Raw genomic sequence first — 14,749 nt, 5'->3', positions numbered from 1 at the left:
ATCAATCAAGTTTCTTCTCTGGTACCTGCTGTTTTCTTTTTGTCCAGCTTGTTTTCACTTACTTTCATCTCTTCTTTGACAGCTCTCTGATGTCTCCAAACCTTTTCTTCCAAACTCATTTCTAGGGGAAAAAAAATTCAGTACAATTTTGTTATCATTCAAAGATCTTAGTGAGCCAATTTGAATTCCTTCTTTTGTTACTCTTGTGTTTTTTTTCTGAATCTAATTGCTTTCCTTTATTATGGCTAGATAATTCCAGTATATAGTTGAGACCTTTCTAAAAACTTTTATTCCTCATACTAATGTAGTAGTAGTTTTACAGTGTAATGGGGCTTAAAATATCAGTTTCATGTTTTGAACTTGAGGCTATCTAGCTACAGCAAGAAGGCCACATTGTATATGATAGCAGAGGAGGAAAGTAGATTGACTCCTACTTTTACAGGCTTTTTAATATTTCTATAGTATTCACTTTAGAGAACTTTTGTTATCATGATGTAGTGATCACAGTTATGTTTTTAAAACAACTTCTAAATTCTATGTACTGTGAAAATTATAAACAGAAAAGTTAAAGAATTTCATAAAATTTCATATTTTCTGTTTATGTGTAAGCAAGGCTTAAAGAAAAACTATGATATCAACCGTTGATTACTTCAGGAACTTTGACCCTTGAGAAAGAACTTTCTTTTCTTAAGTCATTGGGGTTTTTTCCCCCTATACTATAATTACTACTTACATAGTGTATTTTCAAATAATTCAATTTCTTGTCATCCTCCTTGATCATTTCCTACATTTCTCACCTTTTCTTTAAGAATGTGATCTTAAAATGGTGTATATGCTATTTGTATTGCTCAGCCTGAAATGGAAAGATGAGTTGATGTGAAGATGATATCTGATTCAGTCTCAAGCTGCGACTGGTCTCTTTTCAGCTTTAGATAAGTCTTTTGTCTTTCAGGATTACCATTGGGTGTCCAGTATGAATTAACTGTGGTGATTTTGAAAGGGGGTATATTATCATTCAGGATCTGGCCTTTCAGGAGGCCTTCAATTTTATTTTACTCTTGTACAGCAGGAATAAGTTGGTTTAAAATACTTTAAAAATGTGCCTCAGCCTCTGAAATGCCTCTTGATTTGACCTGCTCTTTAAAAAAGATGTTATTTTTCAAACTTTGTAGTTTATCTAAACTATAACTGAAAGACATGTACTTTACAGCCTAATGGACTCATAATGCATGATTACACAACTTTAGAACCCATTTTGTTAAATGAGGTGGTGACATTTTATGCACTATTAAGCCAACTAGAATAATTTTCTTGCTCTTAGCCATAACTTCTCTGTGTCCTTATTGAAGAAATTTTGGGGTGTGTTGTAGAAGGTTTTTGACAAGAGAGAGTGTTTCTAAAGATATGTGGAAACAGGGCCTTTTTGCTATTATTCCATCAAGAAAAATAAGACAGACGAAACTTGTGAAATGGGGAAGTAGTTGAAATGTTGCAGTTTGTGTTATAACACATCAAACTATATTTGTTTAGCATTAGTTCAATTGGAAAAGTGAATTTTAAAATTACAGCTTTATTCCCTTTTTAAAAATACCCTACCAGTCATGAGAGCTCATATGTGTGAGTGTATGTGTGTATAAAATAAAGCATTAAGAGCTATACTTTCAGCATTTCATGTTTTTGCAATCCAGTGTATTTAAAGCAGCTCAAGAAGGTAGTCCTGTTTTCAGTACAATATGAACAGTTTTATTTCTGTTACTGTTTACTCAATAAACTGAATAAAAGAGACTAGAAAATAGTTTGCTGAGCCTTGGATGGAATAACTATAATATAAAAGCTACCCTGTATAATATAATGTGTTGTCCTGGGTTTCTTATATGTTGACAGTTTCCCCCCATTCTTTGCTGTGCAAATCTACTTGAAATTGTCTAACTTTTCCCCCCAAAATGAATTAAATTTTCTTCTTATTATATGTGAACTACAGAAAACAAGAAAGCAAAAAGAATATAAAAAATCATCAATGATTCCATATATTCACAGCTACTGATGTTAACACTTTGGGGGGTATTGCTTTCCAGATCCATTTGTATGCATGTGTAAACTCATACACACATAACAATTTTTTCCACAAAAAATGTTTTATACTCTGTTTTTTTCACTTGATATGTTTCTGTGTCACTGCATATATTTCTGAATGGCTATATTTTGCTGTATGCATTCACTGTAACTTGTTTACATGATTCTCCACTGTTGATCATTTAGTCTAAACCCAATTTTTCCCCTATTAAAACAGCATGGGAATAAACATCCTTATGGCTAAATTTTTCATCCCTTTATTCAATAAATATTCGTTGAGTACCTTTACTGTGTGTCAGCCATTGTGTTTGGTATTGGGTTACAACAGTGAGCACAAAACACAAAGTTACTACTCATGTGGAATTTAAATTCTAGCAGGAGAGCAGTTGTTAATCAGATAATCACGTTGTTGAATATGTAGTTTATAACTGAAATGGATTCTCTGAAAGAAAAGGAATACTGTTCTGTGAGAGAATATAGCCAAGGATCCTGACTGGGGTTAGGGAAGACCTCATTGAGGAAGTGCTGCTTGAGCTGGCAGTTAACTAACTGGAAGAAGTTGAGGGCATGTTGGTGTTTCAGAGAGAGAGATTATTCTAGACAAAGTGAAAGGTATTGTGCAAAGGCCTTGTGGCAGGAGAGATTATAGTCTATTTGAGGAGCTGAAAGAAAGGTAGTGTGGCGTGAACACTGAAAGCAGTAGTATAAGACATGACTAGAGAGGAAGCTAGGGGCCAGGGCAAGCAGAGCCTCATAAGCCATGGTATGGACTTTGATCTTTATCCTAAGAGTGATAGGATGCCATTGAAGGGTTTTTTTGTTTGTTTGTTTACTTCAATTTATATTTTTTATTAATTAAAATTGTATTAATTTTTTAAAAAGGTAACACATTCACATGGTTCAAAATTCAAAAAGAACAGAAGGATACAGAATTAAAAAAAAAATCTTCCCCCTACCCTGTTCCCCTTCCCAGAGGCAAACATTATTACCAGTTTCTTTGGTATCTTTCCAGAGATGATCTTTGAATATAAAAACAAATATTTGGGAGTGCCCATCTCTTAACAATTTCACCATAACAAAGCATTATCTTTGCTAATCTGATCAGATAAAAAATATATCAGAGTTGTTTTAATTTGCACTTTTTATTTTTATGAGTAAAGTTGAGCATCTTTTTATATTTAGGGCCATGTGTGTGTATATATATATATATATACATATATATTTTTTTTAGCAATGCTTTATTTTTATTTTTACTTTTTTTTAATTTTTGAATTTAATTTATTTTTTATACAACAGGTTCTTATTAGTTATCTATTTTATACATATTATATACATTGAAGGGTTTTAAACTGAGTAATATCTGATTGCAGGCTGAACTAATTGGACCAGGAGCAGAGCCGATGCAAGGAGATCAGTTAAGAGATTGTTGCAGTGGTTTATGTGAGAAAGATGATAGCTTGGATTACGTTTGTGGTGGAAACAGAAAGAAGTAGACAAATTCAAGAGATTTTTAGGAAGTAAAATTGATTCAACTTGGAGAATATTCATATATTTTTTTAAAGCATTAAGTTCCCAGAAGTGGAATTCTCAACACAAAGGGCAGAATTATTTTAAAAGCTTATGGCAGATATCAAATTGCTTTCCAGAAAGATTATTTCAGTGCACTCTCCCATTAGCAGTGTAGTAGAGTACCTATTTCCATATTATCTTCACCAACAATGAGCATTAACTTTCTTCTTATTTTTTAATACCTTTTACAGAAATTGATTAGATACTTCAATTTTTTAAATACATTTATTTATTTATTTATTTTATTTATTTTTGGCTGCACTGGGTCTTCGTTGCTGCACGCGGGCTTTTCTCTAGTTGCGGTGAGCGGGGACTACTCTTCGTTGTGATGTGCGGGCTTATTGCTGTGGCTTCTCTTGTTGTGGAGCATGGGCTCTAGGCACGTGGCTTCAGCAGTTGTGGCTTGCGGGCTCTAGAGTGCAGGCTCAGTAGTTGTGGCACACGGGCTTAGTTGCTCTGTGGCATCTGGGATCTTCCCGGACCAGGGCTCGAACCCGTGTCTCCTGCATTGGCAGGTGGACTCTCAACCACTGCGCCACCAGGGAAGCCCAGATACTTCAATTTTTAAAATGGGGATTATTTCACCAACTAAAATAATATAGTAGTTTGGGAATGTGTGTGTGTGTGTGTGTGTGTGTATATATATATATATATATATATATATATATATATATATATATTCTTATTTTGGCTTTGGAAAGTGTAGATTTCATTCTTAATATTCTGTTTCTAAAAGCTGAAACTAAAACAAAAAGATTTAATGGGAATGTTGCCTCGGGAACTTGGGAAAAAGAAAAATGTATGGTAGATTTAAGTCAGATTAAGTATGACTGGAAAGTTATGTTTTTGTTGAAATTTTTAATAACCCAGCTTCTGTTCTATATAGTCAATGCCAAGACTCATAATTTCCTAAACACTGTATTGTAACTGTGCTCTGTCATGAGGTTGGACGTAGGGTTCCAAAATATCTTACATAAACATACTAATAAAGAGGCCAAACGTATGTAAAGATTTTGACCACAAAGCTGGAAATACGGAAATGTTTCTTAAATTTTATGTAACATTTTGATAGCTTAATAGATAAGAAATAAATGTGTAGATAACTTTAAATAAATGTATGGATAACTTTTTGACAATATGAGGATGGCTATAGCTGAAAGTAAGAAATTTAGAGAAATAAGTAGCTTTTGGAAAACTATTGAAATAGTTTGAGTTTAAAAGATATTGACCTTAGATTCAGAATAAAAGTTATGTTTGTAATGTTTTTGTATTTTCTTCAAATATTTACATAATTCTACACTATTGAACTATATTTATTTTTGAAATGACATGTTACTCACTGCTTTTGTTCTCTCTTTCAACAGTTAAAAGATGTTGATACTCAGAAAATCATAAAAGCAATGCTCTCTTATGTGTGGCCCAGAGACAGGCCAGATCTACGAGCTAGGGTTGCCATTTCCTTGGGATTTTTGGGTGGAGCAAAGGTAAGAATAAGAGAAATTATGTATTGTTTGTTGCTATAACTAGGAAATACTATGACATTTTCTAGTAAAGAAACTTAGACTGATATAAGTCACTTTGGGGAGTATTGTCAACATTTAGGGCCCTCGTTTATGTAACTCTTCTATGCAGTCAGCAGAAATTATATGATAATGCCTGATTTATCTATGTATCAGACTTATAACAGCCTCAACCTAATGGAATTCTTCCTGAAACCAGTGTAAGATACAGGATCGTGGGTTGTAACAAAGCATAAGGAACTTGTAAAAGAAGCTCCTCAGAGTCCTGTTGGCTTTTATTTAATACATATTTCTGGTAAGCTTAGTTTTCAGTTCCTAGTAAATTGGAAAGAGGATGAAGACATTTTAGGTACATTAATAGTCATAAGTGGTAAACAGCAGTGTGACATGAAGGGAAAAATAAAACAGGAAAACTTAAAAAAAAACAAAAGCCAAAAAGCTGGGCATTTTGGTACATTCAGTATAGGGACCCTCTACATCTTAGCAGCCTCCTCAGTTCATCACTATACTGTAACACATTTTAATAAGACAAAGTTATGATAATGACTCTGGGCTTTCAAGAAGAACTCCTTTCAATTTATTCAGATTTTAAAGTCAGTGAATTCTATTATCTTTAGGTACAATATATAGTCATAGTACATATTATAGTCTCAAGTCAGGCTTCCTGGGCTCTGCCTCTTACTAACCTTGTAACCTTGGGTAAATTGCTTACTCTCCGTTCCTTGGTTTCCCAATTTGTAAAATAAGGTAAAATAGGGTTGTCATAAGAATTAAATAAATTAACATATAAAAGACTTAGAACAGTACCTGGCACATAGTAAAACATTATATACGTGTTAAAATAAAAATAAATTTGGATTTCCATCAGAAATATGGTAAAAAAAAAATGTCTGCTCAAAAGTATAAATGAGATTTGGCTATAATTTGGTTATCATTCTATGTATAAGGGTTAATACATTGTTTTAGAACCCAGGTCTTATCACTTATTTCTTCTCTGTCTCCTGTGTGTTCCCTTTTATTTACTCATTCTTTACCCTATCCTAAAAATATTTACTGAGAACTTGTCATACAAGTATTGTTCTTGGCCCTGCAGGGTATTCAAATATGAATAAAGCACATTTTTTTCCTCAAATTATAAGGATAAGACAAGTTTTACTTATTGTCATAATACAACATAGGTCATAAATGATTGAAAAGAAGTACCATTCAAGTATTGGAGGGCTTCAAAGGAAAGAACCACCAATATGGGGAGTCAGGAAAGGTTTCACAGAGGAGGTGATGTCTGAGATAGGCCTGGATTGATGAGTAGGATAATTACAGGTATAGGAATAACATGGACAAGATGAGAGAGAACATATAGTATGAGTAGTGAGTAGTCCATTTTTGCTCTAATGAGGAGATAATGTTTCAGAGGAATTAGTAATCTTGGAAAGATAAATAGAATTCCTACTGTGAAATACCTTAACTGTAAAACAAAAATTTATTTAATCATGTTGGAAGTAGGAACCTCTATTTTGAGTAGAAGAGTAATAAGGTTAGAGCTGTACTTTAGGGAATTAATTTGACTGTTGTATAAGATGAATTAGGGTGGTGAGAGACCTAAAGTAGGGATACCATTCATTCATTTTCATTTCATGCATTCATTCAGCAAACACTTACCAGCCAGTTAGGAGGCTAATGTAATAGCCTAGATGAGAAGTAATAGTAGTTTGTACTGGAGCGGATGATAGAACTGGTAATATGGAGAGAAGAGATGCCAGAGATATTGTGAATTAAGGGAGGTAGAATCAACAAGACTTAACAATGGATGAGATATTAAAAGTAAAAAAAAGAATAGGATTCAAAGATGATGCCAAGGATGAGAGAATGATAATGCCTTTAACAGAAGTAGGTAGTAAGTCAGGAAGTCTTGTTTGGGAAGATGAAAATTTTGGTTTCGGGCATGTTAAGTTTGAGGTGCCAGTGGAACATCAAGTGGCTCATAATACAAAATGCAAGACAAGTTCAGGAAGGAGCCCAGGGCTGGAGAGATTGAGGTGATAGTTGAAACAATGCAAATTAGTGAGTTAATCTAAGAAAAGAACAGAAATAGACGACAACTACAGACGTCACTTGTGATAAATGTGTTCCTGTAGGGAAGTAAATAATAGTGGAAACAGGGAAGGCATGATTAAAGAGTAAAACCAAAATAATTCAGTCAGACTCCATCTATTTTCTTGTCTCCTTTCTCATCTATGGGCTCTGGTGAGTACTCTCCCAGTGAACTTCCCTGGGAAAGAATTTAAATGAAGATTCTGAGCAACAAACCAAGAATCCATACTTTATTCTCTTTGTCAAGCCGAAAAGAGAGAACTGTATTACAAATCTAATTTTGTTAGCTAATGTTGAAAAATTTTAACTCATATTCATTTTTAGAACAGTATTGGTTGCTGAATTGTCTTTCACCTACAAATTACTGAAGGATAAAGATTTTTCTGAGCTCCTGTGCAAGGCAGAATTAGCAAATTGCCCTTTATTCCTTCATGTGATTGTAAGTACCTTGCTGACAAGTTAAAGGCAGATTGTTTTCTGGACTTTCTTTTGAATTGAAGAGAGCAGATTAGAAGATGACCAAGCTAGTCAAAGGGAGGAGTCCTAAGTAATGACATTTGTGTTAGACTTTGTTTTTAGAGTGAATTTCAATCCTTCAAAATGTAAATTTTTGTTGCTTGGTGACAGGTCAATATCAGGTATAAAATGCAACCCAAGTTAACATCCATAAGGACTGAAATATTTTCAGAAGGCTAATATTTGATTCTTCTGTGAACAAATACTGAGCACCCATAGAATAGAAAGTGCTGTACTAATCTCATATAAACTATTACAAGTAAACAGAAATTAATATAGAGAAATAAGTTTTTCAAATGTATGTTTGATTTCTTTTGGATCAGGAAAAGGAGGAAATTGCCAGGAGTTATGATGCATGCTGGTACTTTCAGAGCATATATATTAAAAGTTTTCTTTCACTAGGTAGGAACTACACCATAGAGCAACTTTAGGAATGTAGAGCATAGTAGTAGCATTTAACCATTCCTAACACCATTTGTTCAGCTTCTATACTGTCCTCAGTTTAAAAATAATCACTCTCCCAAATCTTTAAAACCTAGTCATTATTTATTTTTTTAACACCTTTATTGGAGTATAATTGCTTTACAGTGTTGTGTTAGTTACCACTGTATAACAAAGTGCATCAGCTATATGTATACATATATCCCCATATCCCCTCCCTCTTGTGTCTCCCTCCCACCCTCCCAATCCCACCCCTCTAGATGAATAAAAAGCACCTAGCTGATCTCCCTGTGCTATGCGGCTGCTTCCCACTAGCTATCTGTTTTACATTTGGTAGTGTATATATGTCCATGCCACTCTCTCACTTCGACCCAGCTTACCCTTCCCCCTCCCCGTGTCCTCAAGTCCATTCTCTTCGTCTGCATCTTTATTCCTGTCCTGCCCCTAGGTTCTTCACAAACTTTTTTTTTTTTTTTTAGATTCCATATATATGTGTTAGCATACGGTATTTGTTTTTCTCTTTCTGACTTACTTCACTCTGTATGACAGATTCTAACTCCATCCACCTCACTACAAATAACTCCATTTCGTTTATTTTTATGGCTGAGTAATATTCCATTGTATATATGTGCCACTTGTTCTTTATCCATTCATCTGTCGATGGACACTTAAGTTGGTTCCATGTCCTGGCTATTGTAAATAGAGGTGCAATGAACATTGTGGTACAGGACTCTTTTTGAATTATGGTTTTCTCAGGGTATATGCCCAGTAGTGGGATTGCTGGGTCATATGCTAGTTCTATTTTTAGTTTCTTAAGGAACCTCCGTACTGTTCTCCATAGTGGCTGTATCAATTTACATTCCCACCAACAGTGCAGAAGGGTTCCCTTTTCTCCACACCCTCTCCAGCATTAATTGTTTGTAGATTTTTTGATGATGGCCGTTCTGACTGGTGTGAGGTGATACCTCATTGTAGTTTTGATTTGCATTTCTCTAATGATTAATGATGTTGAGCATCCTTTCATGTGTTTGTTGGCCATTTGTATATCTCCTTTGGAGAAATGTCTATTTAGGTCTTCTGCCCATTTTTGGATTGGGTTGTTTCTTTTTTTGATATAGAGCTGCATGAGCTGCTTGTAAATTTTGGAGATTAATCCTCTGTCAGTTGCTTTGTTTGCAAATATTTTCTGCCTTTCTGTGGGTTCTCTTTTCCTCTTGCTTATGGTTTCCATTGCTGTGCAAAAGCTTTTAGATTTCATTAGGTTTATTTTTGTTTTTATTTCCCTTTCTCTAGGAGGTGGGTGAAAAAGGATCTTGCTGTGATTTATGTCATAGAGTGTTCTGCCTGTGTTTTCCTCCAAGAGTTTGATAGTGTCTGGCCTTATATTTAGGTCTTTAATCCATTTTGAGTTTATTTTTGTGTATGGTGTTAGGGAGTGTTCTAATTTCATTCTTTTACATGTACCTGTCCAGTTTTCCCAGCACCACTTATTGAAGAGGCTGTCTTTTCTCCATTGTATAGTCTTGCCTCCTTTCTCAAAGATAAGGGGACCATATGTGCGTGGGTTTATCTCTGGCCTTTCTATCCTGTTCCATTGATCTATATTTCTGTTTTTGTGCCAGTGCCATACTGCCTTGATTACTGTAGCTTTATAGTATAGTCTGAAGAAAGGGAGCCTGATTCCTCCAGCTCCGTTTATCTTTCTCAAGATTGCTTTGGCTATTCAGGGTCTTTTGTGTTTCCATACAAATTGTGAAATTTTTTGTTTTAGGTCTGTAAAAAATGCCATCGGTAGTTCGATAGGGATTCTGTTGAATCTGTAGATTACTTTGGGTAGTATATTCATTTCCACAGTGTTGCTTCTTCCAATCCAAGAACATGGTATATCTCTCCATCTGTTTGTATCATCTTTAATTTCTTTCTCAGTGTCTTATAGTTTTCTGCATACAGGTCTTTTGTCTCCTTGGGTAGGTTTATTCCTAGGTATTTTATTCTTTTTGTTGCAATGGTAAATGGGAGTGTTTCCTTAATTTCTCTTTCAGATTTTTCATCATTAGTGTATAGGAATACAAGAGATTTCTGTGTATTAACTTTGTATCCTGCTACTTTACCGGATTCATTGATTAGCTCTAGTAGTTTTCTGGTAGCATCTTTAGGATTCTCTGTGTACAGTATCATGTCATCTACAAACAGTGACAGTTTTACTTCTTCTTTTCCAATTTGGATTCCTTTTATTTCTTTGTCTTCTCTGATTGCTGTGGCTAACACTTCCAAAACTATGTTGAATAATAGTGGTGAGAGTGGGCAACCTTGTCTCATTCCTGATCTTAGTGGAAATGGTTTCACTTTTTCACCATTAAGAACAATGCTAGCTGTGGGTTTGTCATATATGGCCCTTATTATGTTAACATAAGTTCCCTCTATGCCTACTTTCTGGAGTGTTTTTATCATAAATAGGTGTTGAATTTTGTCAAAAGCTTTTTCTGCATCTATTGAGATGATCATATGGTTTTTATCCATCAGTTTGTTAATATGGTTTATCACATTGACTAATTTGCATATATTGAAGAATCCTTGCATTCCTGGGATCAACCCCCTTGATCATTGTGTATGATCCTTTTAATGTGCTGTTGGATTCTGTTTCCTAGTATTTTGTTGAGGATTTTTGCATCTATGTTCATCAGTGATATTGACCTGTAGTTTTCTTTTTTTTGTGACATCTTTGTCGGTTTTAGTATCAGGGTAATGGTGGCCTCATAGAATGAGTTTGGGAGTGTTCCTCCCTCTGCTATATTTTGGAAGCATTTCAGAAGGATAGATGTTAGCTCTTCTCTAAATGTTTGATATAATTCGCCTGTAAAGCCATCTGGTCCTGGGCTTTTGTTTGTTGGAAGATTTTTAATCACAGTTTCAATTTCAGTGCTTGTGATTAGTCTGTTTATATTTTCTATTTCTTCATGGTTCAGTCTCGGAAGGTTGTGCTTTTCTAAGAATTTGTCCGTTTCTTCCAGGTTGTCCATTTTATTGGTGTAGAGTTGCTTGTAGTAATCTCTCACGATCCTTTGTATTTCTGCAGTGTCAATTGTTACTTTTCCTTTTTCATTTCTAATTCTATTGTTTTGAGTCTTCTCCCTTTTTTTCTTGATGAGTTTGGCTAATGGTTTATCAATTTTGCTTATCTTCTCAAAGAACCAGCTTTCAGTTTTATTGATCTTTGCTATCGTTTCCTTCATTTCTTTTTGATTTATTTCTGCTCTGATCTTTATGATTTCTTTCCTTCTGCCAACTTTGGGATTTTTTTGTTTCTTCTTTCTCTAATTGCTTTAGGTGTAAGACTGTAATTCGAATATTGGTGCTTTTGATGTTGTTTCAGAGGTCTCTGAGAGTGTCTTCAATTCTTTTCATTCTTTTTTCTTTATTCTGCTCTGCAGTAGTTATTTCCACTATTTTATCTTCCAGGTCACTTATCCGTTCTTCTGCCTCAGTTTTTCTGCTATTGATTCCTTCTAGAGAATTTTTTATTTCATATATTGTGTTGTTCATCGTTGTTTGTTTGCTCTTTAGTTCTTCTATGTCCTTGTTAAACGTTTCTTGTATTTTCTCCATTGTATTTCCAGGATTTTGGATCATCCTTACTATCATTGCTCTGAAATCTTTTTCAGGTAGACTGCCTATTTCCTCTTCATTTGTTTGGTCTGGTGGGTTTTTACTTTGCTCCTTCATCTGCTGTGTGTTTGTTTGTCTTCTCATTTTGCTTAACTTACTGTGTTTGGGGTCTCCTTTTCGCAGGCTGTAGATTTGTAGTTCCCGTTGTTTTTGGTGTCTGCCCCCAGTGGGTAAGGTTGGTTCAGTGGGTTGTGTAGGCTTCCTGCTGGAGGGGACTGGTGCCTGTGTTCTGGCGGATGCAGCTGGATCTTGTCTTCCTGGTGGGCAGGACCGCATCTGGTGGTGTGGTTTGGGGTGTCTGGGAACTTATTATGATTTTACGCAGCCTCTCTCCTGATGGGTGGGTTTGTGTTCCTGTCTTGCTAGTTGTTTGGCATAGTGTGTCCAGCACTGGACCTTGCTGGTCTTTGAGTGAGCTGGGTCTTAGCGTTGAGATGGAGATCTCTGGGAGATCTTTCGCCATTTGATATTTCGTGTGGCTGGGAAGTCTCTCATGGACCGGTGTCCTGAACTCGACTCTCCCACCTCAGAGGGTCAAGCCTGACACCCGGCTGGAGCACCAAGACCCTGTCAGCCATACGGCAGAGAAGAAAAGGGAGAAGGAAGGAAGGGAGGGAGGGAGGGAGGAAGGAAGGAGGGAAACAATAAAGTTATTAAAATTTTTAAAAATTATTAAAAATAAAAAAGTGCTAAAAAAACAGAAAGAAATAAGAGAGCAACCAAACCAAAAAACAAATCCACCAATGATAACAAGTGCTAAAAATTATACCAAAAAAAATGGACAGACAGAACCCTAGGACAAATTGTAAAAGCAAAGCTATTCAGACAAAATCACATAAAGAAGCATACACATACACACACACAAAAAGAGAAAAAGGAAAAATATATATATACGTTAAACAAAAAAGGGAAGAGAGCAACCAAATCAATAAACAAATCTACCAATAATAATAAGCTCTAAATACTAAACTAAAATAAACATAAAACCAGAAACAAATTAGATGCAGAAAGCAAACCCCAAGTCTACAGTTGCTCCCAAAGTCCACCGCCTCAATTTTGGGATGATTCATTGTCTATTCAGGTGTTCCACAGATGCAGGGTACATCAAGTTGATTGTGGAGATTTAATCTGCTGCTACTGAGGCTTCTTGGAGAAATTTCCATTTCTCTTCTTTGTTAGCACAGCTCCTGGGGCTCCGCTTTGGAATTGGCTCCATCTCTGCATGTAGGTCACCTGAGGGCATCTGTTCCCTGCCCAGACAGGACGGGGTTAAAGTAGCAGCATATTTGGGGGCTGTGGCTCACTCATGGTGGGGGGAGGCAGGGGTGTGCAATGCGGGGTGAGTCTGCGGCAGCAGAGGCTGGTGTGACGTTGCAACAGCCTGAGGTGCACCGTGTGTTCTCCTGGGGAAGTTGTCCCTGGATCACGGGACCCTGGCAGTGGCGGGCTGCACAGGCTCCCGGGAGGGGAGGTGTGGATAGTGACCTGTGCTTGCACACAGGCTCCTTGGTGGCTGCAGCAGCAGCCTTAGCGTTTCATGCTTGTCTCTGGTGTCCGCGCTGATATCCGCAGCTCGCACCCATCTCTGGAGCTCGTTTAGGCGTTGCCCTGAACCCCCCCTCCTCACGCACCCTGAAACAATGGTCTCTTGCCTCTTAGGGAGGTCCAGACTTTTTCCCGGACTCCCTACTGGCTAGCTGTGGCATACCAGCCCCCTTCAGGCTGTGTTCACGCAGCCAACCCCAGTCCTCTCCCTGGGCTCTGACCTCGAAAGCTGAAGCCTTACCTCCCAGCCCCTGCCCACCCCGGCGGGTGAGCAGACAGGCCTCTCAGGCTGATGAGTGCTGGTCGGCACCCATCCTCTGTGCGGGAATCTCTCTGCTTTGCCCCCTGCACCCCTGTTGCTGCGCTCTCCTTCATGGCTCCGAAGCTTCCACCCCGCCACCTCCTTCTCTGCTAGTGAAGGGGCTTCCTAGTGTGTGGAAACCTTTCCTCCTCCACAGCTCCCTCCCAGAAGTGCAGGTCCCTTCCCTATTCTTTTGTCTCTGTTTTTTCTCTTTTCTTTTGCCCTACCCAGGTACCTGTGGGGAGTTTCTTGCCTTTTGGGAAGTCTGAGGTCTTCTGCCAGCGTTCAGTAGGTGTTCTGTAGGAGTTGTTCCACATGTAGATGTATTTTTGATGTATCTGTTGGGAGGAGGGTGATCTCCACGTCTTACTACTTAGCCATCTTGAAGTGCGAGTCCCTTATTTATTTTTGAGTAGTACTGCAGGTGTGATTTATAATTTGTGTGCATTAGATGCATTGTTAGCCCTTTCATTCCTCGGCTTCCTATTTTTTTCCTCAACCTGATTACATGCTTTGGCATATAAGCACTTTGGACCAATCTATGCCCCTTTATACTCAGATCTTCTCTATCTCCTGCACATACTTCTTGGAACTTTAGGGCAGGGTTCAGGAACCTTTTCAGCTCCAATTGAATGCCACCCAGCCATCTGAGCAGTGTGTGGTGGTTTCATAACAAGGCCTAAGGCATCCATGAAGGATAAGGAAGACAGAAAGAGAGAAATGTTTAGTGAGTAGAAGGAAAAGGGAGGATTTCATGGTTAACATATGGGACCACAGTATACCATCTGCTTGCTTATTTGCTTTTTAATGCTCTTTTGATTCTGAGATTCTTAATGCTGTCATTGCCTCCAACAAAGATTTTTAAGATAAACTGTATTATATAGAGATGTCTTGCAGCCCAGAGGAGGCCAAGAGGATGGATTGGTATTTCTTCTATCCAAGTTACAGCAATTCTCTTTTAGTACTGTAGAGTTCTGTATGAGATATAGTTTAGGGGTTCTATTGCCACAAGAGACACAGAGATAGA

General features: G+C 37.0%; 1 protein-coding gene across 1 annotated transcript in view; it reads left to right on the top strand.

Annotated features, from left to right (window-relative positions):
• ABCB7 (ATP binding cassette subfamily B member 7) overlaps positions 1-14,749 on the top strand; it is a 139,137-nt gene that overhangs the window by 69,862 nt on the left and 54,526 nt on the right. The window contains exon 4 of the mRNA XM_036839771.1: positions 5,007-5,126. Within this exon, the coding sequence (XP_036695666.1) occupies positions 5,007-5,126 (120 nt within the window). The remainder of the gene's footprint in view (positions 1-5,006; positions 5,127-14,749) is intronic.

Source organism: Balaenoptera musculus, chromosome X (genome assembly GCF_009873245.2).
Source record: "Balaenoptera musculus isolate JJ_BM4_2016_0621 chromosome X, mBalMus1.pri.v3, whole genome shotgun sequence".
In the NCBI taxonomy this organism is placed as follows: Eukaryota; Metazoa; Chordata; class Mammalia; order Artiodactyla; family Balaenopteridae; genus Balaenoptera; species Balaenoptera musculus.
This window is presented reverse-complemented; position numbering and strand designations above follow the sequence as displayed.